This window comes from Oncorhynchus kisutch, linkage group LG2 (genome assembly GCF_002021735.2).
Source record: "Oncorhynchus kisutch isolate 150728-3 linkage group LG2, Okis_V2, whole genome shotgun sequence".
NCBI lineage: Eukaryota > Metazoa > Chordata > Actinopteri > Salmoniformes > Salmonidae > Oncorhynchus > Oncorhynchus kisutch.
Window position 1 is genome coordinate 55,559,175 of NC_034175.2, and position 27,062 is coordinate 55,586,236.

The 27,062-nt window shown below is 44.4% G+C and overlaps 1 protein-coding gene across 1 annotated transcript in view; it reads left to right on the top strand.

Annotated features, from left to right (window-relative positions):
• Window positions 1-24,800, top strand: part of LOC109868403 (ubiquitin-conjugating enzyme E2 E3) — a 33,871-nt gene extending 9,071 nt beyond the window's left edge. Inside the window, exons 4-6 of the mRNA XM_020457940.2 lie at window positions 9,071-9,203; window positions 18,013-18,160; window positions 23,951-24,800. Coding sequence (XP_020313529.1) covers window positions 9,071-9,203; window positions 18,013-18,160; window positions 23,951-24,048 — 379 coding nt within the window. The 3' untranslated portion in view covers window positions 24,049-24,800. The remainder of the gene's footprint in view (window positions 1-9,070; window positions 9,204-18,012; window positions 18,161-23,950) is intronic.
• Window positions 24,801-27,062: the final 2,262 nt, after the last annotated feature.

The following is a 27,062-nucleotide window of genomic DNA, read 5'->3' on the forward strand; positions in this document are numbered from 1 at the left end:
GTCCTCTCCCTTCTTAAGGTAAAACTGCTGTCCACTCCCTTCTTAAGGTAAAACTACTGTCCACTCCTTCTTAAGGTAAAACTGCTGTCCTAACAGTTTTATAAACTTTAGAGTGTTTTCTATCCAAATCTACCAATTATATGCATATCGTAGCTTCTGGGCCTGAGTAACAGACAGTTTACTTTGGGCACGCTTTTCATCCGGATATCAAAATACTGCCCCCTAGCCCAAAGAGGTTATTAAGGTGAAACTGTTGTCCACTTCCTTCTTAAGGTAAAACTGCTGTCCACTCCAGTCCCTTCCTAAGGTAAAACTGCTGTCCACTTCAGTCCCTTTATAATATAAAACTGCTGTCCACTCCCTTCTTAAGGTAAAACTGCTGTCCACACCCTTCTTAAGGTACAACTGCTGTCCACTCCCTTCTTAATTCTTAAGGTAAAACTGCTGTCCACTCCCTTCTTAAGGTAAAACTGCTGTCCACTCCCTTCTTAAGGTAAAACTGCTGTCCACTCCCTTCTGAAGGTAAAACTACTGTCCACTCCCTTCTTAAGGTAAAATTGCTGTCCTCTCCCTTCTTAAGGTTAAACTGCTGTCCACTCCCTTCTTAAGGTAAAATTGCTGTCCTCTCCCTTCTTAAGGTAAAACTGCTGTCCACTCCCTTCTTAAGGTAAAACTACTGTCCACTCCCTTCTTAAGGCAAAACTGCTGTCCACTCCCTTCTTAAAGTAAAACTGCTGTCCACTCCCTTCTTAAGGTAAAACTGCTGTCCACTCCCTTCTGAAGGTAAAACTACTGTCCACTCCCTTCTTAAGGTAAAATTGCTGTCCTCTCCCTTCTTAAGGTTAAACTGCTGTCCACTCCCTTCTTAAGGTAAAATTGCTGTCCTCTCCCTTCTTAAGGTAAAACTGCTGTCCACTTCCTTCTTCAGGTAAAACTGCTGTCCTAACAGTTTTATAAACTTTAGAGTGTTTTCTATCCAAATTTACCAATTATATGCATATCGTAGCTTCTGGGCCTGAGTAACAGACAGTTTACTTTGGGCACGCTTTTCATCCCGACGTCAAAATACTGCTGTTGTCCACTCCAGTCCCTTCCTAAGATAAAACTGCTGTCCACTTCAGTCCCTTTATAAATGTAAAACTGTTGTCCACTCCAGTCCCTTCTTAAGGTAAAACTGCTGTCCACTCCAGTCACTTCTTAAGGTAAAACTGCTGTCCACTCCAGTCCCTTCTTAAGGTATAACTGCTGTCCACTCCAGTCCCTTCTTAAGGTATAACTGCTGTCCACTCCAGTCACTTCTTAAGGTAAAACTGCTGTCCACTCCAGTCCCTTCTTAAGGTAAAACTGCTGTCCACTCCAGTCCCTTCTTAAGGTAAAACTGCTGTCCACTCCAGTCCCTTCCGAGGGGTAAAACTGCTGTCCACTCCAGTCCCTTCTGAGGGGTAAACTGCTATCTACTCCAGTCCCTTCCGAGGGGTAAAACTGCTGTCCACTCCAGTCCCTTCCGAGGGGTAAAACTGCTGTCCACTCCAGTCCCTTCCGAGGGGTAAAACTGCTGTCCACTCCAGTCCCTTCTGAGGGGTAAACTGCTATCTACTCCAGTCCCTTCCGAGGGGTAAAACTGCTGTCCACTCCAGTCCCTTCCGAGGGGTAAAACTGCTGTCCACTCCAGTCCCTTCCGAGGGGTAAAACTGCTGTCTACTCGAGTCCCTTCCGAGGGGTAAAACTGCTGTCCAATCCAGTCCCTTCCGAGGGGTAAAACTGCTGTCTACTCCAGTCCCTTCCGAGGGGTAGAACTGCTGTCTACTCGAGTCCCTTCCGAGGGGTAAAACTGCTGTCTACTCCAGTCCCGGTTCTTCCTTCCTCTCTGTAGTCTTTCTACATTCTCTGTGCTGGCTGCCTTTCAAACACACATTTACTCCTGAGATGACAGTAATAGTATTTATCTGGCTGGACCTGCCCTGGCTGGCTGGCTGCAATCAGAGTCCCACTGGGGTTTGCTGTGGCACAAAATGACCCAGCAGAAACACACACACACCCTGTTTGCCCCTGTGCCCCATTAAACCGCCCTCTGCCCTTCCCACACCTCTCTATAGGACATTTCTCCACCTCCCCCATTAATTATCACACACTTGATGCGTTATTGAAGTGTGTAATGTTGTGTTTGTTGCCTCTGTTCTGAGTGATTCATTCAACGTATTAGCGTCACCTGTGTGAGGCCTTGCTTTGCCTCTAATTAATTGTTTGTGAATGAATTACACTTAGCTTGTCCCACAGGGGAACGAGGGTGTTTTAGATTACAGTCTGACCTTCTGGCGAATGTCCTGTAGTCTGAGCCTGACTGTGACTGGACACTGGACAGGACTACAAGCTGGATCCCTATTATCCACATGTCTTCTAAAGTGGGCACCTTACAAATTTTTTATTTTTTTTATATTTTTATTTCACCTTTATTTAACCAGGTAGGCTAGTTGAGAACACCTTTATTTAACCAGGTAGGCTAGTTGAGAACAAGTTCTCATTTGCAACTGCGACCTGGCCAAGATAAAGCATAGCAGTGTGAGCATACAACAAAGAGTTACACATGGAGTAAACAATTAACAAGTCAATAACACAGTAGAAAACGAAGGGGGGGTCTATATACAATGTGTGCAAAAGGCATGAGGAGGTAGGCAAATAATTACAATTTTGCAGATTAACACTGGAAATGGTGGAAACTCCTTCCAGCCAATACTTACACCAATCCTATGCTTTTAAATCGATGATGGGGAGAGAGTGTGCAACTGCACACTTCAGGGGAAGGGTGTGGTATGAGGACCTAGCCTGGGTCAGTCACTTGCAGTAGCTCACCAACCTCTATCTCTCTTGTTAGTGTTACTGGATGACATCCTGTTTTAAAGGCTTACAAAAAGAGATGATCTAACCTGCATAATATAAATGAGTGAATCCTGATTGCTGTTTGGGGAATGTGATATGAAAGCCTGGGTCTTTCTTAAAGATATATTCTTACAATTGCCTTGGATGGTATGTGAAGCCGGTCCTGCATTAGTTCCCCCAGACATGGTAAATATAGATAATGATTCTTTATCTCTATCATGCTTGTGCTCCCCCGGCCTTTAATCTCAAGGGAGTATATCCCTAATATAATTTGCTAGGCTGCTGGCCCCTTGCTCTGTCTGAATCCAGTGTCTCAGGAGTAGGCTTTTGGCTGGCTGTTCCTGGCTGCTCCTCTCCCTCCTCCCTCCCTACCCCCTTTACAGGGTCTCCTGAGTGAGCTGGCTGTCCCAGTATGATTCCCTCCCCCCTCCTCTGCTCAGAGCCCATTACTCTGATAAAACACGGAATAGAAGTGTGTGTGTGTGTGTGTGTGTGTGTGTGTGTGTGTGTGTGTGTGTGTGTGTGTGTGTGTGTGTGTGTGCGTGCGTGCGTGCGGATGTTTGGCCTAGACCGCACGCACGCACACACACACACACACACACACACACACACACACACACACACACACACACACACACACACACACACACACACACACACACACACACACACACACCACCACCACCACAGTGCCCCTTCATGTCACAATGCCACTATGTGAGGGATAGGAAGGATAAAACGCTCATCACTTTGATCACAGCTGATTTTCCCACCTTCACCTTGTGGCATGTCTCATTTTCATTTAAAGGGACTATCAAGGCAAAACATTGTGTTCCTTTTATAATCACTCTCCCCCCTCTCGGCTGCTTCCATGGAAGCCCAACATTGTTAGCCTATTAGTTTGGGTTTAGAGGTCAGGCCACACAGCACTTGGTAATGTTCTGGTTTAGAGGTCAGGCCACACAGCACTTGGTAATGTTCTGTTGTTGATTTGTGGTAGAATGTTTCACTCACTGGTATTTTTCTTCTGTAATCTTGGTCCGTATTCACACAGCATCTCAGAGTAGGAGGGCTGATCCAGGATTAGTTTTGTCTTTCAGATCATAATAAATATGATTAAATAGACATGGAGGACCTGATCCTAGATCAGTATTCATACTCTGAGACGCTTTATGAGTATGGGCTCAGATCTGCTTTATACTTCTACTGACTGTGTTGCTGTGCTCTGATAAGGCTCAGGCTGTCAGAGAGTGCACGCTATGTCTGCCTGACGAATCCACCTGCTTTGAGTCCCAAATGGCTCCCTATTTCCTATATAATGCACTACTTTTGACGAGGCCCCACAGTGCTTTGATTGAAAGTAGTGCACTATATAGGGAATAGAAAAGTAGTGCACTACATAGGGAATAGGGTGCCATTTGGGACATAGACCTAGTCTCCGGTCACAGACCTAGTCTCCGGTCACAGACCTAGTCTCCGGTCACTAGCTCATCACTGTAACACAGAGCACAAAGCCACACCACTTACTTTCACGCTAGCCGCAGCCCGGGTAGTGGAGAGAATAGGAAGCCAAGGGTTCTGGAGGGAGTCTCGTCTCACTACATCTCCCGAACATAAGAAACCAGACCCTACAGACCCTTAAGCCACCTGCCCTTCTACTAGACACACACACACACACACACACACAAAGGGAAGACCAGCTACACAACGCGCCAGTCCAATTTGGTTAACCGTTTTTTTACTGCCTCGGTCCCTTTGAACCAGACAAAAGAGTCCTCATCCTGTCATCAAAGTGGCCTGTCAACAAGCTGCTCTCCACACCAGGCACTTGTTTTTGTCAGCAAAGCCTGCCTGTTTCCTAGATTAGCATTTCTCTTCTCATGCATCCCAAATAGCACCCTATTCCCTATGTAGTGCACAACTTTTGACCTGGGCCCATTTGGGACAAAGCCTCCTCCCTCTCTGCCCCTGGCCCAGGAGATGCTGAGCTAGCTGACTCTAATCACAGACCCCCAGTAGGGATTCAGGCCTGTGGGCCGCGTCTGTCTCATCACAGTGTACCCGTCAATAGACCTGGGATGTGGTGGTGGGGTTGTTTGTATTTTAATCAGCAGTGGTTTGTCTTGTATGACATGCGCTCTGTGCTGTGCCCAACAAACAGAGCTTCTGTTTATCTGTCATTTCTGTTGTTTGCAAACACTGGTTTGGAAACTCACCCCCTCCCCCTGTGTTCATGAGCTGTATCTTCTCTGTGCTGTTTTCCTGTTAAGAGTGCATGAGACATGTTATTCTAGCAATATCTCATGAGTCAGAAATGACCTTGTCTTACAGAAAAGCATCTCATTCACAACAGATACAATACTCTGTGTAAACTTTTCTGTTCATGTTATTGTGTCTATTTTGGATGAAGAGCAGGGCCAGGTTGGAAAAAGGACTTGGCATCTGTCAGAAACAGAAATGTCACAGCCTGCTTACTGATTTTAAAATGTTGTAACAAGTAGAAATGTTCCTCCTAACATAAATGTACATCTTCATAGATGTTGGAGAGGAGAGAAGAGCTGTTACAGGATACATTGTGGGTTGTCCTCCACCTTCTTTGTTGAAATCAGAGTTTAATTAGGACTTTATAAACACAACACCACAGGAAGCGTTTCATTTGTGTAAACATCCATGTCAGGCCTCAAACAGAACAGGGTTTTGAAGTGCTGCGTCTCTCCACTTTGTAGTATCACTGTCTCTCTCTCTCTCCCGTTGTATCATAGTCAGAGGAGATGAATAGGGCTGCTCTCTTTCATGACTGTCTGCCTTGTCATAATCCACAATTAAATGTCTTGGCATATCCCTTAGCAACAGGTCTTGCCAGAGAGAGAGAGAAAGAGCAGCTTTGTAGCCCAGCTACACACATGCATGCACACACACACACACACAAACACACACACACAAAGGCAATACCTCGTCAGGGATGATTCATCTCTCAGTTGGTCTCCTCCGCTCCTCCGCAGATCCCACCTCCTCAGTCCTCCCCTGGGACATATATTATAGAAGCACTGCTATCCTAGTCTTCAATGTCCTGGTTGCCTAGTGGTTAAAAGTGTTGGGCTAGTAACCAAAAGGTTGCTGATTTGAATCCTGGAGCCGGCTAGGCGGAAATCTGCCGGTGTGCCCTTGAGCAAGGCACTTCGTCTTAATTGCTCCTGTAAGTCGCTCTGGATAAGAGCGTTAGCTAAAATGTAAATGTAATGGTGTGATTTGATTGTGTGTTGGTTTACCTTGTAGTAGTGGTTGTATGACAAAACATAATCATGAATGTATTACTCTCCCAGGGCTTTTTAAAACGGGTTAATGTTTGCTTAAAAGCATGAAACTGTGTTGTGTTTGTTGACTAGTGTGTGATTGTACTGTATCGTGTTGATCTGGGCTGGCATGATGCTCTCAGCATAACTTAAAGCTCTACTATAATACACCACATACAATGCTTATTTTTCTCTCTCTGCACTAAATACTCTGTCACTGCAGAGAGACAGCCGTCTCAGAAACCACTTCCTGCTTTGTGTTTCAGAATAGCACCAGACAGTGTTGCTCATTCACCATGTTTGTATCTGGAAGGATCTGGGTTGTAGAGCAAAGTGTTAGAGGAAATAACAGAGATTTGGCACCATGTTTTGTAAGAATGACTATGCTTGAAGAATTCCCCTAAGACCCCATTCAGAATTGACACCTTTCCTACGCACTTCTCAGCAGTTAGTACTCAGACGTACCTTATGATGGTGCATAACGGACTTTGCAGGCTGAATATATTTATTTCAACCGCTGTAAAACCCTCCAACTTGCTGGCCAACAGATGTTCAATAAGGTTTTCAGTACATGTACCTTTAATTAGATCCCTGCGGGTTCAGAATACTGAAAGTTTCACTGAAAGAAATCCATCTAAATACATGGATACTCGTCTCAGTTTCAGTACCAACTGGTAGATTAAAATAATTATCTGATTTTGTAGATTATTTAGGCACATTTTAGAGTTAGGAAAGTATGTATGAATCATAAAAACAGGGTTGGAGAGCCTTTATGTGAAATATATTGATGCATCAAAAATCACTAACCATTGAACTGTATGACCAGTCCAGTCGTTATGAAGCATGCGCCAGCTTTAACGTGTGTAGAGAGAGAGAGAGAGAGAGAGAGAGAGAGAGAGAGAGACTCCCTCCTCTCTATATCTCTCTTTCAATTCAAGGGGCTTTATTGGCATATGTTTACCTTGCCAAAGCAAGTGAAATAGATAATAAATAAAAGTGAAATAAACAATACATAATTCACAGTAAACGTTACACTCACAAAAGTTCCAAAAGAAATAAGACATTCTTCATAAAGCATTACCACAAAAATGGAAGAGGCAAGTAGAAGGGGAAAAAAGTAAGGAACTTGTATGTCGGCCCTGTATTAAAGAAGATAAATGGTTAAAGAAAAGTGTGATAAATAAAAACATATGCCAATTTAATTTAAGAACCAAAAAACTTGACAGCTGTGCCATATAAATTGCAAAATAGTTGGGAAGAGATTTTCGATGTACCCATTCCATGGCATATGGTTTGAGTTGATATGCAAAACATGGCCGGATTCAAAACTTCTAATTTTTCAATTTAAATTACTATACAGAATTCTTGCAACCAATAGAATGTTATATATATGGGGGATACAATCTTCCCAACTCTGCAGATTTTGCTGTGAGGAGGCAGAGTCATTAGATCATTTATTTTGGTATTGCCCATTTGTAGCTCGTTTTTGGTCACAGGTCCAGGAATGTCTGAAGAATTGCAACATTAGCCTAGAACTAACGCTGCAGATAGCAATACTATGTGATTTGAAAAGCCATAGTCAATCAATAATATAATAATTATTTTAGCAAAAATGTTTATTTTTAATTTACAATCTGTAGAAGCTATGAGAGTAGAAAGCTTCAGTACTTTTGTGAAGCAGCACAGTTGAAAAATATATGGCAAATAGAAATCCAAAATGGATGATGTTGAGAGATGGATGTGGAGGGGTTGAATGGAGCTGAAGGGTGGGACTGGATGATGTTGAGAGATGGATGTGGAGGGGTTGAATGGAGCTGAAGGGTGGGACTGGATGATGTTGAGAGATGGGTGTGGAGGGGTTGAATGGAGCTGAAGGGTGGGACTGGATGATGTTGAGAGATGGATGGGAGGGGTTGAATGGAGCTGAAGGGTGGGACTGGATGATGTTGAAAGATGGATGGGGAGGGGTTGAATGGAGCTGAAGGATGGGACTGGATGATGTTGAGAGATGGATGGGAGGGGTTGAATGGAGCTGAAGGGTGGGACTGGATGATGTTGAGAGATGGATGGGTAGGGGTTGAATGGAGCTGAAGGGTGGGACTGGATGATGTTGAGAGATGGATGGGGAGGGGTTGAATGGAGCTGAAGGATGGGACTGAATGATGTTGAGAGATGGATGGGAGGGGTTGAATGGAGCTGAAGGGTGGGACTGGATGATGTTGAGAGATGGATGGGTAGGGGTTGAATGGAGCTGAAGGGTGGGACTGGATGATGTTGAGAGATGGATGGGGAGGGGTTGAATCGAGCTGAAGGGTGGGACTGGATGATGTTGAGAGATGGATGGGAGGGGTTGAATGGAGCTGAAGGATGGGACTAATAAGATTACCAATGTAAAACATACGGGCTCTGTAAAATGTGTCTCACGGTACTTGCCTGTTAATTAACATAAACACATTTAGCATCTCCTGGCTTCCATGCATAGCCTACAAGCCAATGATGCTGACCTTTGGAACATCAACATTTTAAGTCTAATAAATCCATGTAATATAGCCTACACCTTCACAATAAATACATTATTTATTTTAGACAGGTCTGAAGAAACATAGGAAGAAAATGTTGTCTATTTCAGAAGGACAGAATAGTATACTCTAAGTTATCCTTATGTTAAGCCCTGTTCTGGCAATGCCGTATGATTTTGGGCTGCATTAGTTCATTTAGCAGACAAGATTTGCTTAGAATTCTGTGGCATTATTTTATAGTATGAAGAATACAATTGAATATAGCTGAATAAAACAGAAAGGATCATTTCTCCAAGTGATTTGAGGGAGTGCGCACATGCTGTTATTCTGTGTTGAGCGGTGTTTCACTCCCTCTGTTCTGTTGTCTTTGTTTGTATGCAGTGCGGGACCCAAGGGAGACAACATCTATGAATGGAGATCCACCATCCTGGGACCACCAGGCTCGGTGTACGAGGGAGGGGTCTTCTTCTTAGATATCACCTTCTCATCCGACTACCCCTTCAAGCCACCAAAGGTACCGAATGCTTTAATCACTTGCTTTATAGGTTTAGAGGTCGGAGTATTAACGGTTAACAGCTCAGTAACATGGCCCACATGGCTCTTTTCAAAGTAGTGCACTAAGTAGGGAATAGGGTGTAATTTGCTACGCAGCCTCTGTCTGCAGCTAGTCCTCTATCGTTATTCATGGAGGTAGAGCAGTTTGCTGAGGTCATCAGTTGAAACCTTGAAGCTGATAAACATGATGTCTTGTCTTGTGTTTGTTGACTAACTGTGGCGGCGCCCGGCCATCATCTCCTTGAGGCTATTATGCACGACACAGTAGCGATAACACTACAGCACTCTGCGCTACTGTCATATGACTGTGGAGACCAGGGGACCAGAATAACCCTGAACCATTTAACACAATGCTGTTATTGAGAGAGAGACAGGCAGCAGTGGTGGTTTCAGTCTCGGTCACACGTGGCTTTGTGGCTGTGTGATACTGGGCACTAAGGGAGAAGGCCAGCAAAGCTTGAATAGGCACTGCAGGGGCTCCTCTTTTTTAGAGCCATTTACTGAGTTTACAGCATATATTCTCATTAACCTTTTCACACTTGAGTTCCAAATATCTCTAACGGTCACCCCAGCGTGAGTGTATTTTATGCGTGTAATGTCAGAATGCACTCAATGTTCCAAAATGTGATTGTTACGCAACAGGACAGTTAACCCGCGCTGTCCTCAAACCAAGGCATGCTGCCTGCTAATTATGTTTCAATTTGTCAATTTTAAATTATTTTCTAACAGTTTGAATTAAGATGTGTTCTGCCTCCTCATTAATTCACATACAATGTAGCCCATTTCACTGTTGTGGACAATTTATGTTTGAGGCTCTACTGAGTCAGACAAACTTCTCTATTTGTCACATACACATGGTTAGCAGATGTTAATGCTAGTGTAGCGAAATGCTTGTGCTTCTAGTTCCGACAATGCAGTAATAACCAACGAGTAATCTAACCTAACAATTCCACAACTACTACCTTATACACACAAGTGTAAAGGGATAAAGAACATGTACATAAAGATATATGAATGAGTGATGGTACAGAACGGCATAGGCAAGATGCTGTAGATGGTATCGAATACAGTATATACATATGACATGAGTAATGTAGGGTATGTAAACATTATATTAAGTGGCATTGTTTAAAGTGGCTAGTGATACATGTATTACATAAAGATGGCAAGATGCAGTAGATATAGAGTACAGTATATACATATACATATGAGATGAGTAATGTAGGGTATGTAAACATTATATTAAGTGGCATTGTTTAAAGTGGCTAGTGATACATTTTTTCCATCAATTTCCATTATTAAAGTGAGCTGGAGTTGAGTCAGTATGTTGGCAGCAGCCACTCAATGTTAGTGGTGGCTGTTTAACAGTCTGATGTCCTTGAGATAGAAGCTGTTTTTCAGTCTCTCGGTCCCTGCTTTGATGCACCTGTACTGACCTCGCCTTCTGGATGATAGCGGGGTGAACAGGCAGTGGCTCGGGTGGTTGTTGTCCTTGATGATCTTTATGGCCTTCCTGTGACATCGGGTGGTGTAGGTGTCCTGGAGGGCAGGTAATGTTCCCCCGGTGATGCGTTGTGCAGACCTCACTACCCTCTGGAGAGCCTTACGGTTGTGGGCGGAGCAGTTGCCGTACCAGGCGGTGATACAGCCCGACAGGATGCTCTCGATTGTGCATTTGTAGAAGTTTGTGAGTGCTTTTGGTGACAAGCCGAATTTCTTCAGCCTCCTGAGGTTGAAGAGGCGCTGCTGTGCCTTCTTCACAACGCTGTCTGTGTGGGTAGACCAATTCAGTTTGTCCGTGATGTGTACGCGGAGGAACTTTAAACTTACTCTCCACTACTGTCCCGTCGATGTGGATAGGGGGGCTCCCTCTGCTGTTTCCTGAAGTCCACGATCATCTCCTTTGTTTTGTTGACGTTGAGTGTGAGGTTATTTTCCTGACACCACATTGCGAGGGCCCTCACCTCCTCCCTGTAGGCTGTCTCGTCGTTGTTGGTAATCAAGCCTACCACTGTAGTGTCGTCCACAAACTTGATGATTGAGTTGGAGGTGTGCATGGCCACGCAGTCGTGGGTGAACAGGGAGTACAGGAGAGGGCTCAGAACGCACCCTTGTGGGGCCCCAGTGTTGAGGATCAGCTGGGTGGAGATGTTGTTACCTACCCTCACCACCTGAGGGCGTCCCGCCAGGAAGTCCAGTACCCAGTTGCACAGGGTGGGGTCGAGACCCAGGGTCTCGAGCTTGATGACCAGTTTGGAGGGTACTATGGTGTTAAATGCTGAGCTTTAGTCGATGAACAGCATTCTCAAATAGGTATTCCTTTTGTTCAGATGGGTTAGGGCAGTGTGCAGTGTGGTTGCGATTGCGTCGTCTGTGGACCTATTGGGGCGGTAAGCAAATTGGAGTGGGTCTAGGGTGTCAGGTAGGGTGGAGGTGATATGGTCCTTGACTAGTCTCGCAAAGCACTTCACGATGACGGAAGTCGTTTTGCTCAGTTACCTTAGCTTTCTTGGGAACAGGAACAATTGTGGCCCTCTTGAAGCATGTGGGAACAGCAGACTGGGATTAGGATTGATTGAATATGTCCGTAAACACCCCAGCCAGCTGGTCTGCGCATGCTCTGAGGACGCGGCTGTGGATGCCGTCTGGGCCTGCAGCCTTGCGAGGGTTAACACGTTTAAATGTTTAATTCACGTCGGCTGCAGTGAAGGAGAGTCCGCAGGTTTTGGTAGCGGGCCATGTCAGTGGCACTGTATTGTCCTCAAAGCGAGCAAAGAAGTTATTTAGTCTGTCTGGGAGCAAGACATCCTGGTCCACGACGGGACTGGTTTTCTTTTTGTAGTCTGTGATTGACTGTAGACCCTGCCACATACCTCTTGTGTCTGAGCCGTTGAATTGCGATTCTACTTTGTCTCTATACTGACGCTTGTTTGATTGCCTTGCGGAGGAAATAGCTACACTGTTTGTATTAGGTCATGTTTCCAGTCACCTTTCCCTGGTTAAAAGCAGTGGTTCGCGCGAATGCTGCCATCAATCCACAGTTTCTGGTTTGGGACTGTTTTAATAGTTGCTGTGGGTAGGACATCGCCGATACACTTTCTAATGAACTCGCTCACCGAATCAGCATATTCCTCAATGTTGTTGTTGGACGCAATGCGGAACATATCTTAATCCACGTGATCGAAGCAGTCTTGAAGCGTGGAATCAGATTGGTCAGACCAGCGTTGAACAGACCTGAGCGCGGGAGCTTCTTGTTTTAGTTACTGTCTGTAGGCTGGATGCAACAAAATTGAGTCGAGGTCAGCTTTTCTGAAAGGAGGGCGGGGGAGGGCCTTATAAGCGTCGCGGAAGTTAGAATAACAATGATCCAGGATTTTACCAGCCCTGGTTGCACAATCGATATGCTGATAGAAATGAGGGAGTCTTGTTTTCAGATTAGCCTTGTTAAAATCCCCAGCTACAATGAATGCAGCCTCAGGATATGTGGTTTCCAGTTTACATAGAGTCAAATCAAGTTTGTTCAGAGCAATCGATGTGTCTACTTGGGGGGGAATATATACGGCTGTGATTATCATCGGAATTCTAAGTCATGTAAACAGAAGGACTTGAGTTCCTGTATGTTGTTATGATCACACCACGCCTCGTTAATCATAAGGCATACCCCCCCCGCCCCTCTTCTTACCAGAAAGATGCTTGTTTCTGTCGGCGCGATGCGTGAAGAAACCAGCTGGCTGCACCGACTCCGATAGTGTCTCTCGAGTGAGCCATGTTTCCGTGAAGCAAAGAACGTTACAGTCTCTGATGTCTTTCTGGAATGCTACCCTTGCTCGGATTTCATCAACCTTGTTGTCAAGAGACTGGACATTGGCGAGTGGTATGCTAGGGAGTGGTGCGCGATGTGCCCATCTCCGGAGCCTGACCAGAAGACCGCTTCGTTTGCCCCTTTTACGGCGACGTTGTTTAGGCTTGCCGGCTGGGATCCGATCCATTGTCCTGGGTGTAAGGCAAAACACAGGATCTGCTTTGTGAAAGTGATATTCCTGGTCGTAATGATGGTGAGTTGATGTTGCTCTTATATTCAGTAGTTCCCCCCGACTATGTAATGAAACCTAAGATTACCTTGTGTACCAATGTAAGAAATAACACGTAAAAAAAAAAATACTGCATAGTTAATCTGGATCATAATTGCTTTCTGGGAGTGGAGGGGAACTAGCTACTATGGTTATTTCTACCCCATTTCACATAAAAACAAATTAGTCACGGAACTTAATGTTTTACCACTCTACACTGGTCATGATATGTTTGCCCTTTCCAGCAGTTATAGTACTAAACACAGTGATGGGATTAGCCTTTACAGTGGTTATGGGAATAAAATACGTTCTTTATTAACATGCCATATAGATGGCACAAACCGTTTAGAGAGAGAGAGAGAGCTACTGATTACCCTCCTCTCTATCTCTGTCTTTCAATTCAATTTAAGGGGCTTTATTGGCATGGGGAATATATGTTTACTTGCGAAAGCAAGTGAAATAGATAAATAAAAGTTAAATAAACAATACAAAATTCACAGTAAATGTTACACTCATAAAAGTTCCAAAAGTATGAAGACATTCGATTTGTTTTCAAATTCTTTGTGGGTCTGTGTAATCTGAGGGAAATATGTGTCTCTAATATGGTCATACATTTGGCAGGGGGTTAGGAAGTGCAGTTCAGTTTCCCCCTCATTCTGTGGGCAGTGTGCACATAGCCTGTCTTCTCTTGAGAGCCAGGTCTGCCTTCAGCGGCCTTTCTCAATAGCAAGGCTATGCCCACTGAGTCTGTACATAGTCAAAGATTTCCTTAATTTTTGGTCAGTCACAGTACTTAGGTATTCTGCCACTGTGTACTCTCTGTTTAGGGCCAAATAGCATTATAGTTTGCTCAGTTTTTTTGTCAATAATTTTCAATGTGTCAAGTAATTTTTTTTTTCTTTTTCTCATGATTTGGTTTGGTCTCAGAGCCACAGGACCAGCTTGCTTAGGGTGCTCTTCTCCAGGTAAATTTTTCTGTCGGTGATGGCTTTGTTATGGTAGGTTTGGGAATCGCTTCCTTTTAGGGTGGTTGTAGAATTTAACAGCTCTTTTCTAGAATTTGCAGGTATCAGCCTAATTCTGCTCTGCATGCATTATTTGGTGTTTTACATCATACACTGAGGATATTTTTCCAGAATTCTGCATGCAGTCTCAATTTGGTGTTTGTCCCATTTTGTGAATTCTTGGTTGGTGAGCAAAACCCAGACCTCGCAACTGTGAAGGGCAATGGGTTCTATCACTCAAGTATTTTTTGCCAGATCCTAATTGCAGTGTCAAGTTTTATGTCCCTTTTGATGGCATAGAATGCCCTTCTTGCCTGGTCTCTCAGATCGTTGATAGCTTTGTGGCGCTGATGTTTAGGCCGAGGTATGTATCGTTTTTTTGTGTGCTCTAGGGCAACGGTGTAGATGGAATTTGTATTCGTGGTCCTGGCAACTGGACCTTCTTTGGAACACCATTATTTTTGTCTTACTGAGATTTATTGTCAGGGCCCAGGTCTGACAGAATCTGTGCAGAATATCTAGGTGCTACTGTAGGCCCTCCTTGGTTGGGGACAGAAGCACCAGATCATCAGCAAACAGTAGACATTTGACTTCAGATTCTAGTAGGGTGAGGCCAGGTGCTGCAGCCCTCAACAGTTTGTGGATTATATTGAAGAGGGTGGGGCTTAAGCTGCATCCCAGTCTCACCCCCCGGCCCTGTGGAAAGAAATTGGTGTGTGTTTTTGCCAATTTGAACCGCACACTTGTTGTTTGTGTACATGGATTTTATAATGTTTTTCCCCCAACACCACTTTCCATCAATTTGTATAGCAGGCCTTCATGCCAAATTGAGTCGAAAGCTTTTTTGAAATCAACAAAGCATGAGAAGACTTTGTCTTTGTTTTGGTTTGTTTCTTTGTTTGTCAATTAGGGTGTGCGTGGTGAATATGTGGTCTGTCATACGGTAATTTGGGAAAAAGCCAATTTGACATTTGCTCAATACAATGTTTTCGCTGAGGATATGTATGAGTCTGCTGTTAATGATAATGCAGAGGATTTTCCCAAGGTTACTGTTGACGCATATCCCACGGTAGTGGGGTCAAACTTTTGTGGATTGATGTGATCAGTCCTTGGTTCCAAAATTTGGCGTAATATGCCAGAGCTGAGGATGATGTTAAAGAGTTTAAGTATGGCCAATAGGAATTTGTGGTCTGTATATTTTATTAATTAATTCATGATGACATCAATCAGGGTTTGTATTTTGTCCTGTAGTTAATTCAATGTAATTGGAGAATCCAGTGGGTTCTGTTAGTCTTTAATAATTGATTCTAAGATTTGTATTTGATCATGTCTATGTTTTTGTTGTTTGTTCTTTGTTTTAGAGCCAAAAAGATTGGAGAAGTGGTTTATCCATATATCTCTGTTTTGGATAGTTAACTCTTCGTGTTGTTCTTTGTTTAGAGTTTTCCAATTTTCCCAGAGGTGGTTAGATTCTATGGATTCTTCAATTACGTTGAGCTGATTTCTGACTTGCTGTTCTTTCTTTTCCATGTATTTCTATATTGTTTTAGTGATTCTGGCTCAGGATTTCTGGGTCTCTATGTTTTTGGTTGGATAGGTTTCTAAAAAAATGACTTAGCTTTTTGCATTCTTCATCAAGCCATTTGTCATTGTTGTTTGTTTTCTTAGGTTGTCTGCATGACATTTGTAGATTTGATTGGAAGCTGAAAGGTCAAATATACTGTTTAGGTTTTCTACTGCTAAGTTTACACCTTCACTATTACAGTGAAACATTGTGTCCAGGAAATTGTCTAGAAGGGATTGAATTTGTTGTTATACCATTTCTTAATATTATTCAGTTCCTTTGGCTTTGAAGCCTCATGATTGAGCATAGCTTTGTTTAAGTAGATTGTGATTTTGCTGTAATCTGTGGACTGACTGTGAACGCTCTAAGCGATAAAGTAGTCTACATTACTATTGCCAAGAGATGAGTTATAGGTGTACCTACCGTAGGAGTCCCCTTGAAGCCTACCATTTACTATGTACATTTCCAGGGTCCGACAGAGCTGCAGGAGTTGTGACCCATTTTTGTTGGTTATGTTGTCGCAGTTGTGTCTAGGGGGGGCATGTGCGGGAGGGAATGCTGTCACCTCCAACTAAGTGTTTGTTCCCCTGTGTGCTGAGGGTGTCAGGTTCTTGTCCAGTTCTGGCATTTATGTCGCCACAGACTAGTACATGTCCCTGGGCCTAGAAATTGTTGATCTCCCCCTCTAGGATGGAGAAGCTGTCATTATTAAAGTATGGGGATTCTATTGGGGGGATATATGTAGCACACATGAGGACATTTTTCTCTGTTGAGATCATTTCTATATTAATTTCAAGCCATATGTAAAATGTTCCTGTTTTGACAAATTTAATAGAGTGGGTTAGGTCTGCTCTATACCAAGTTAGCATACCCCCTGAGTCCCTTCCCTGTTTCACACCTGGTAGTTTGGTGGATGGGACTACCAGCTCTCTGTAACCTAGAGGGCAACCAGTGGGCCCGTCTCCTTTATACCAGGTTTATTGTAGGATGACAATGGCTGTATTTCCAATTTCTTTGATGAAGTCTGGGTTCCTGCTCTTTAGGCCAAAGGCAGATGACTTCAGACCTTGTATATTCTCTCTCTCTCTCTCTCTCTCTCTCTCTCTCTCTCTCTCTCTCATGTCAAAGGCATAACCACAGCCAGTGGTATCATTAAGATCATCCTCCGTGCCTGGTCTAATTGGTTTTCCTTGCATTAAGGACTTTGTCCCAAATGGCACCCTATTCCCTATATAACGCACTACTATTGACAAGTAGTGCACTATATAGATTGTTATTTTATTTGTGACGCAGAGGTCTGCTCAGAGGGAGAAGGCTTCAATGGGATGTTAAGAGTCCAGGTTCAAGCATATGTCACCGACCATGGCCCTACTTGAGATTGGATGGAAAGGTTAATAGATGTTCACACACCATTTGCTCCTGGCCTGTGGTCTCCCATCTATGGTGTCTTAATTATGTTTTTCTGTTTATAAGGGCAAAGGTTAAGGATGTGTGGTTTAGCTTTGTGAGGTTTAGGTGAGTATAGTATCTGTATCACAACCGGCTGTGATTGGAAGTCCCATAGGGCGGCGCACAATTGGCCCAGCGTCGTCCGGGTAGGGTTTGGCCGGGGTAGGTCTTCATTGTAAATAAGAATTTGTTCTTAACTGACTTGCCTAGTTAAATGAAGGTTAAATAAAAAATCTGCAGACTGGGAGGTGTGGATTGGCAATGTTCTAGCTCCTTTGACACAATGCTTCTTGTCGACTGGAAACAGTTAAAGGTTTTGCTGGTGAATTACAGTAACCGTAATCCTTGCATGCTGTACTGTTGACCCCATTGTTACCACTGTAGCTTATTTTATCTGCCTGGCTGGCTGATAAAGCCTGAATGTGTTTCATGACTTCTTCCTTTTCCACAGGTCAATTTCCATTCGAGGATTTACAACAGTTAAAACACCAATCAGGGAGTACTGAGCTGTCTGTCTGGGTTGTTTCCTAGCCAGGATCTACTTCCTGTGGTCTCTTAGGTTATGTCCCACACTAGGTTCTACGACCATAGAATCAACAGTCGGGGTGATCTGTCTGTGATATTGATCTACTTTGTGTTGTTTCCTAGGTGATGTTAGATCTACTTTTTGCTTTTTCCTAGGTGACGTTCCGCACCAGGATCTACCACTGTAACATCAACAGCCAGGGGGTGATCTGCCTGGATATCCTGAAAGACAACTGGAGCCCCGCCCTCACCATCTCCAAGGTGCTGCTGTCCATCTGCTCCCTGCTCACAGATTGCAACCCTGGTGAGTGACGCAACGGTCAACCAATCAGACATACGGTAGATATACTGTACACGTTAGACTGTAACCCTGGTGAGTGACACGGGTTCTCTATGGCAGGGAGTGAAACCAAATACATTACACTGCAATTGACTTTTAGAGTGTTTGTGCTGTGTCAGACGTGGACAGCCAGAAAATATTATTCTACCATGATGCATGCTTTAATTTCTACTTGAATGAAGTTGTTTCTAAACATTTTCTAACTAAGTAATCCTGTTTGCCTGCCTTGAGAGACTTGGTTATCTAAGGTCACCCTCTTACCTGTAACGAGTGCGCTGAGAGTCGGGAAGCAAGTTCAGGGAGTGAGTGTTTTAATAAATAAACGTAACATAATCCAAAACAAGAAAACACGAACAACACACAGACAAGACACAGAAACAGAAACGCCTGGGGAAGGAACCAACGGGAGTGACATATACAGGGAAGGTAATCAGGGAGGTGGTAACGTTTTAGAGTCCCTGGCTAATTTTCAGCTTAGAACTTTTTAAACTTCTCATTCTATTCTTAATGAGCACCAATCAGGTTTAAGACCTGGACATAGCACTGCACCAGTCTGGTTTTAAACCTGGACATAGCACTGCACCAGTCTGGTTTAAGACCTGGACATAGCACTGCACCAGTCTGGTTTTAGACCAGGACATAGCACTGCACCAGTCTGGTTTAAGACCTGGACATAGCACTGCACCAGTCTGGTTTTAGACCAGGACATAGCACTGCACCAGTCTGGTTTAAGACCTGGACATAGCACTGTTTCAGCGGCTATACTTGTCTAAGATGATGTGCTATGTTGTTTAGAACAGTGGTTCCCAAACTTTTTATAGTCCCGTACCCCTTCAAACATTCAACCTACATCTGTGTACCCCCTCTAGCACCAGGGTCAACACACTCTCAAATGTTGTTTTTTGCCATCATTGTAAGCCTGCCACACACACACACGATACGATAGATTTATTAAACAGAAGAATGAGTGTGAGTTTTTGTCACAACTCAGCTCATGGGAAGTGACAAAGAGCTCTTATAGGTCCAGGACACAAATAGTAATATAATAATAATCAATAATTTTGCTCTTTATTTAGCCATCTTGCATATAAAACCTTATTTGTTCATCAAAAATGAGAAGGGTATGCTTGAAAGAATGCACATAACTCTGCAATGTTGGGTTGTATTGGAGAGAGTCTCAGTCTTAAATCATTTTCCACACACAGTCTGTGCCTGTATTTAGTTTTCATGCTAGTGAGGGCCGAGAATCCACTCTCAAATAGGTACGTGGTTGCAAAGGGCATCAGTGTCTTAACAGCACGATTTGCCAAGGCAAGAAACTCTGAGCGCAGCCCAATCCAGAAATCTGGCAGTGGCTTCTGATTAAATAACATTTTCACATAACCGCTTGTTGCAGTTTCGATGAGGCTCTCTTGTTCAGATAGCGGTAAGTGGACTGGAGGCAGGACATGAAAGGGATAACTGTCACGCCCTGGTCTTAGTATTTTGTGTTTTCTTTATTTATTTGGTCAGGCCAGGGTGTGACATGGGTTTATTTTGTGTTGTGTTTATGTATGGGGGTTTTTCGTAGGTTTTGGGATTGTGGCTTAGTGGGGTTTTCTAGCATAGTCTATGGTTGCCTGAGGCGGTTCTCAATCAGAGGCAGGTGATTCTTGTTGTCTCTGATTGGGAACCATATTTAGGCAGCCACGTGTGTTTCGTGAGTGATTGTTCCTGTCTCTGTGTTAGTTGCACCAGTTTAGGCTTTTTCGGTTTTCACGTACGTTTATTGTTTTTGTATTGATCGTTTTTTCCGTTTATTAAAGATGTATCGAATTAACCACGCTGCATTTTGGTCCGACTCTCTTTCGACGGAAGAAAACCGTAACAGAATCACCCACCACACCAGGACCAAGCGGCGTGGTGACAGGCAGCGACAGCAGAAGCAGCGAAAAGAGGAATGGACATGGGAAGACGTTTTGGATGGCAAGGGTTGTTACACTTGGGAGGAGATACTGGCTGGAAGAGATCGCCTCCCATGGGAACAGGTGGAGGCACTTAGGAGAGCAGAGGCAGCCGGAGATAGGAGCCGGCGATACGAGGGAACACGGTTTGCAAGGAAGCCCGAGAGTCAGCCCCAAAGATTTATTGGGGGGGGGGCTCAGGGAGAGTGTGGCAGAGTCAGGGTTCAGACCTGAGCCAACTCCCCCTGTTTATCGTGAGGAGCAGCGATCACAGGACTTCTGGACTTGGGAGGAGATATTGGAAAAGGACCCTGGGCACAGCCTGGAGAATATCGCCGCCCCAAAGAAGAACTGGAGGCGGAAAAAGCGGAGAGGCGCTGATATGAAGAGGCAGCACGGCGACGCAGATGGAAACCCGAGAGTCAGCCCCAAAAATGTATTGGGGGGGGGCTCACAGGGAGTATGGCTACGCCAGGTAGGAGACCTGCGCTAACTTCCTGTGCTTACCGGGGGGCTAAAGAGACCGGGCAGGCACCGTGTTATGCTATGGAGCGCACAGTGTCTCCAGTGCGGGTGCATAGCCCGGTGCGGTACATACCAGCTCTTCGTATTGGCCGGGCTAGAGTGGGCATCGAGCCAGGTAAGGTTGGGCAGGTTCGGTGCTCAAGAGCTCCAGTGCGCCTGCACGGTCCGGTCTATCCAGTGCCACCTCCACACACCAGTCCTCCGGTGGCAGCTCCCCGCACCAGGCTTCCTGTGCGTGTCCTCGGCCCAGTACCACCAGTGCCAGCACCACGCACCAGGCCTTCAGTGCGCCTCGCCTGTTCAGCGCTGCCAGAGCCTTCCTCCTCTCCAGTGCTGCCGGAGTCTCCCGCCTGTTTAGCGCTGCCAGAGCCTTCCTCCTCTCCAGCGCTGCCGGAGTCTCCCGCCTGTTTAGCGCTGCCAGAGTCTTCCTCTTCTCCAGCGCTGCTGGAGTCTCCCGCTTGTCTAGCGCTATCAGAGCCTTCCTCCTCTCCAGCGCTGCCAGAGTCTCCCGCCTGTTCAGCGCAACCAGAGCTGCCAATCTGCAGGGAGCAGCCAGAGCTGCCAGTCTGCATGGAGTTGCCAGTCTGCATGGAGCTGCCAGTCTGCATGGAGCAGCCAGAGCTGCCAGTCTGCATGGAGCAGAGAGAGCTGCCAGTCTGCATGGAGCTGCCAGTCTGCATGGAGCAGCCAGGATCCGCCAGTCAGCCAGGATCCGCCAGTCAGCCAGGATCTTCCAGATCCGCCAGTCAGCCAGGATCCACCAGTCAGCCAGATTCTTCCAGATCCGCTAGTCAGCCATGATTTTCCAGATCCGCCAGTCAGCCAGGATCCGCCAGTCAGCCAGGATCTGCCAGAGAATACTACCTGCCTGAGCTTCCTCTCAGTACTGAGCTTCCTCTCAGTTCTGAGCTTCCCCTCAGTGCTGAGCTTCCCCTCAGTGCTGAGCTTCCCCTTAGTGCTGAGCTACCCCTCAGTCCCGAGCTACCCCTCAGTCCCGAGCTTCCCCTCAGTCCCGAGCTTCCCCTCAGTCCCGAACTTCTACCTCAGTCCCGAGCTGCCCCTCAGTCCAGTGGGCTCCTTGATGAGGGTTATTAGGCCTAGGTCGGCGGCGAGGGTCGCCAATCAAAGGGCGCGTTACAGGGGAACTAAGACTTGGTTGGAGTGGGGTCCACGTCCCGAGCCGGAGCCGCCACCGTGGACAGACGCCCACCCGGACCCTCCCCTGTGGGTTTAGGTGTGCGGCCGGGAGTCCGCACCTTGGGGGGGGGGTTCTGTCAAGCCCTGGTCTTAGTATTTTGTGTATTCTTTCTTTATTTGGTCAGGCCAGGGTGTGACATGGGTTTATTTTGTGTTGTGTTTATGTATGGGGGTTTTTCGTAGGTTTTGGGATTGTGGCTTAGTGGGATTTCTAGCATAGTCTATGGTTGCCTGAGGCGGTTCTCAATCAGAGGCAGGTGATTCTCGTTGTCTCTGATTGGGAACCATATTTAGGCAGCCATATTCTTTGAGTGTTTGGTGAGTGATTGTTCCTGTCTCTGTGTTAGTTGCACCAGTTTAGGCTGTTTCGGTTTTCACGTACGTTTATTGTTTTTGTATTGATCGTGTTTTTTCGTTTATTAAAGATGTATCGAATGAACCACGCTGCATTTTGGTCCGACTCTCTTTCGACGGAGGAAATCCATAACAATAACGAATCCAGTTTGTTGTGACGTCCGTTTCGGGAAAGTACCTGCGTAATTGCGCACCCAACTCACTCAGGTGCTTCGCAATATCACGTTTGACATTGTCCGTAAGCTTGAGTTCATTTGCACACAAAAAAATCCTACAATGATGGAAAGACCTGTGTGTTGTCCTTGTTAATGCAGACATAGAAGAGCTCCAACTTCTTAATCATAGCCTCAATTTTGTCCCCCACATTGAATATAGTTGCGGAGAGTCCCTGTAATCCTAGATTCAGATCATTCAGGCGAATAAAAACATCACCTAGATAGGCCAGTCGTGCGAGAAACTCGTCCTTCATGCAAGCGATCAGACAAGTGAAAATTATGGTCAGTAAAGAAAACTTGAAGCTCGTCTCTCAATAAAAAGTGTCAATACTTTGCCCCTCGTTAACCAGCGTACTTCTGTATGTTGTAAAAGTGTTACATGGTCACTTCCCATATCTTTGCATAGTGCAAAAAATACACGGGAGTTCAGGGGCCTTGCTTTAACAAAGTTAACCATTTTCACTGTAGTGTCCAAAACATCTTTCAAGCAGTCAGGCTTTCCCTTGGCAGCAAGAGCCTCTCGGTGGATGCTGCATTGTACCCAAGTGACGCTGGGAGCAACTGCTTGCACGCGCGTTACCACTCTATGTCTCCCTGTCATGGCTTTTGCGCTATCAGTACAGATACCAACATGAGCAGCAGCTACATTTTGCTACATATGGAACATTAGTGAAATTCCCGCGAGAGAGTAACGGTTCATGTGGTTGGAGGCAAAAAAAATTCCTAGGCTACCTGTATTTGACATAGTGTTGTTATTTCGCTGAACACTAAATGGTTTAATTTGATTTTTGGCAGTGAAACGAGGGTACTCAGGTGAGAAAAAAAACCTCACCCAAGTGTATATTGGAAAATATAAATGGACTGTTTGAACATGTGATGAAAAAAATATGTAAAAAGATATGTTTTTTAACATTTTATTTTATTGAACTTATATTATACACTCCACTGGAAGCCTGGGGTAGGGTGAGCGGGGGAATCTATCAAATAGAGCAGCTCTAACTTTGTACAGTACTCATGCAATTTGAAAAATCTGTCACACTTCGAAATGCTACCAAATAAACCACAATTCATTCATAATACTGTGAATATATAGTTTCACAGACATATTGTTGCATTCTTTTCTGGTTTGTGCGAAATTGTTAAGAATCATATAAAACCAGTCTGCACACACCACCAAGGTGAATTGGTTTGGTTTTGACTCTTGGTTGACAGTGTTGGGGGATGGGTGATGTATTGATGCCCGAGTGCCAAATCAACACAAATCTGTTTCTATTTGTCTTTGTTACTTTCTGTTGATTTTAATGACTCTTATTTTTGTATATACTTTATGGGGGGGGGCTGAAGGGGGGGTCCGCCCAGGGAGCCATACGAGCCAGAACCGCCACTGCTTATACTTGCATGTGGCAGCCTTTGCTTTAAAACCTGTAGAAATAAATGTTCAATCAAATAACATTTTAGACTTAGGCAGCCCTCTTACTAATGCATTGCTCATCTCTCTTCCTGTCTTCTCCTCTCCTCAGCGGACCCTCTGGTTGGTAGCATTGCCACTCAGTACCTGACCAACAGAGCCGAGCATGACAGGATAGCCCGACAGTGGACCAAGAGATACGCCACATAAGAGGTCACGACTCCCGACCCCGTCCTGTCTGACCCCCCGTCCCCCCAGCCCCTCTGCCTGCAGTGTGAAGGTCCCGGAGGCGATGTCACATTGTGCAACAAATCTTTATAGCCTTTACAATATGGACTTCTGTGTATCTGTCTGATTACTGATTCTACTCCTCCACATTTTACCCTGCTATGAGGACTGGGTCTGAAGAGAGACCGAGAGATAAGCAGACCCCAACAGGCATTGTCTCACGTCAGATAGCGCAGCTGCGTCTCCGTCTGCACTACTGATAGTTCATGGCAACACAGGGCGTTAGAATGACGCCATCTGTCGGAAGACAATGCCCAACAACAGGTAAATGTATATTGGAGTAGAATTTTGTAGCTGTAGATTTTAGCTATGTTTAAATGCCTCTACTTGCAAGTCTTGCTTCTTTGGGATATTAAAAAATAAAATGTATTTTGTGATGTAATAAAGGAAACTATTCCTCAACCAAATATTATGGTGCATTTTAGCCTTCTCCATTATCTGTATGAAGTTATAGAAGAAAAAACAACTAGCTGTTGTAGGTTATTAGAGAAGATGTCATTTATATGAACGCCAGACACCCATTTCCACTTATGTAGTTACATTATACTGTTGTGACTGTTTTACCTTTGTCAATTTGTAATGAAAACAAGATTTCATTTCAACCTTTTTGTAGTGCAGCAAAAGATGAGCCACCACTGTAACATCCCCAAAACACAATAAACTTGTCCCAAGGGTTGAGTTGTACAGTGTAAACTATTGGATAATCGACTTGGCAGCTGGCATTCAATAACCTGGGGTGCATCCAGAATGGCACCATATTCCCTATATAGCACACTTCTTTTGACCAAAGCCCTTATGTGCCCTGGTAAAAAAATAAGTGAACTACATAAGGGAAAAGGGTGCCATTTGGGATGTAGACAAAAGCTCTATTTGTTCAGGCCCAGTATGCATAATGAGAGGACACGTCCCCCGGGAAATGAACAGGACATTGTCATTATGTTGCATAGAGATACAGTAGTCACTCAGAACTACTGATATGCAAACTGCCGTCCTGTTATCTCTTGGGGTATATAATGCCATACTGATTCTACTCCTTTTACCCTACGAGGACTGGTGTGTGTAGGAAAAGACAGTGCTCAAATCGACCTAGACTTAAAGTGCAGCTAAAATAGCAGATTCACATCGGTGGGGAACAGACGCAGCTCTCGCTTGAAGTTCAATCCTATGAGGATAAAAAATAAATACATTTGGGGCTGGAAAGAGAGAGAAACTGATAAATGCTATTGAAGTAGACGTTAGTAGCTATAGTAGTTTTAGAATGTAAACTGTAGATATACTGTTATCTGTATATTAGCTATCAGTCTCTTCACTCTATACACAAAGACACAGGTTTCTGGTTTATTTATGTGTGTTTTTTCTGTATTCTCTCTCGATCTCAGACTTGTTTGATGTGTGGTTTGAGAGATGGTCTTTGAAGAGTAGCTGCTGTCAGTGTTCAGGCAAATTTTCCTCTTTTCGCGGTCTAACCTCAACAGTGCAGTGAGAGGTCGATGTCCTCTGGTCTTGAGTATAATGTGTCATATTGATATTCGGGAGATGGATGGAAGAATTCCTTTTATGGGTGCTGTAGGAGTAAGGCCAAGTTAACCCTAGATGCTGGTCTGGGGTCAGTTGTGTGTTTTGCCTCAATGGTTGAGGTTAGGATGTGGGTAGGGCAAGCTGATCCTAGATTTGTATCGAGAGGCAGCTTCACCCCACGGCGGTGCTTTACCCCACTCAAAGTTAGACCTCCCCCTTGTGGTTGTTTCTTTGAACTACACACATACAGTTCCTTTGGAAAGTATTCAGACCCCTTGACTTTCTCCACATTTTGTTACATTACAGCCTTATTCTAAAATGTATTAATAAAAAAAATCCTCAGAAATCTACACACAACACCCCATAATGACATCACAATACCCCATAATGACATCACAATACCCCATAATGACATCACAATACCCCATAATGACATCACAACACCCCATAATGACATCACAATACCCCATAATGACATCACAATACCCCATAATGACATCACAATACCCCATAATGACATCACAACACCCCATAATGACATCACAATACCCCATAATGACATCACAATACCCCATAATGACAAAGTGAAATACGAAAAAACAGAAATACCTTATTTATATAAGTATTCAGACTGTTTGCTATGAGACTCGAAACTGAGCTCAGGTGCATCCTGTTTCCATTGATCGTCCTTGAGATGTTTCTACAACTTGATTGAAGTCCACCTGTGGTAAATTCAATTGATTGTACATGATTTGGAAAGGCACACACCTGTGTATATAAGGTCCCACAGTTGACAGTGTATGTCAGAGCAAAAACCAAGCCATGAGGTCTAAGGAATTGTCCGTAGAGCTCAGAGACAGGATTGTGTCGAGGCATAGATCTGGGGAAGGGTACCAAAACATTTCTGCAGCAATGAAGGTCCCCAAGAACACAGTGGCCTCCATCGTTCTTAAATGGAAGAATTACAGCCTTATTACAGAATAAGGCTGTAACCTAACAATGTGGAAAAGGTCAAGGGGTCTAAATACTTTTCGAAAGCACTGTATCTGGAAGAGACCAATAGTGTATTATAATACTGTATCATATAATGGTCTTGTCCTATATTGAGTACCCTCTATGATCATATATCTATGGTATGTTGCTGGTTTAATGAAGAGGTGTTGATATGATGCTCTGTGAAACTTACTGATTTCTTGCTGTGTGATTGTCTACTGTATCAAATATGACAGAAAATGTTTTTATATTTTGTAGATAATTGCTCAAATTGTTTGTATGACTGAGTCTGAGTCTGTATGATTTATCTGACTTCCTATGGGAAAATATGCTTATCAGATTAATGGCTAGTTGAAAATCTTAACTAGTTTTCACATTGTGTATAACAATTAATTACGCTGTGTATTTCAGGAATTATGACTGGA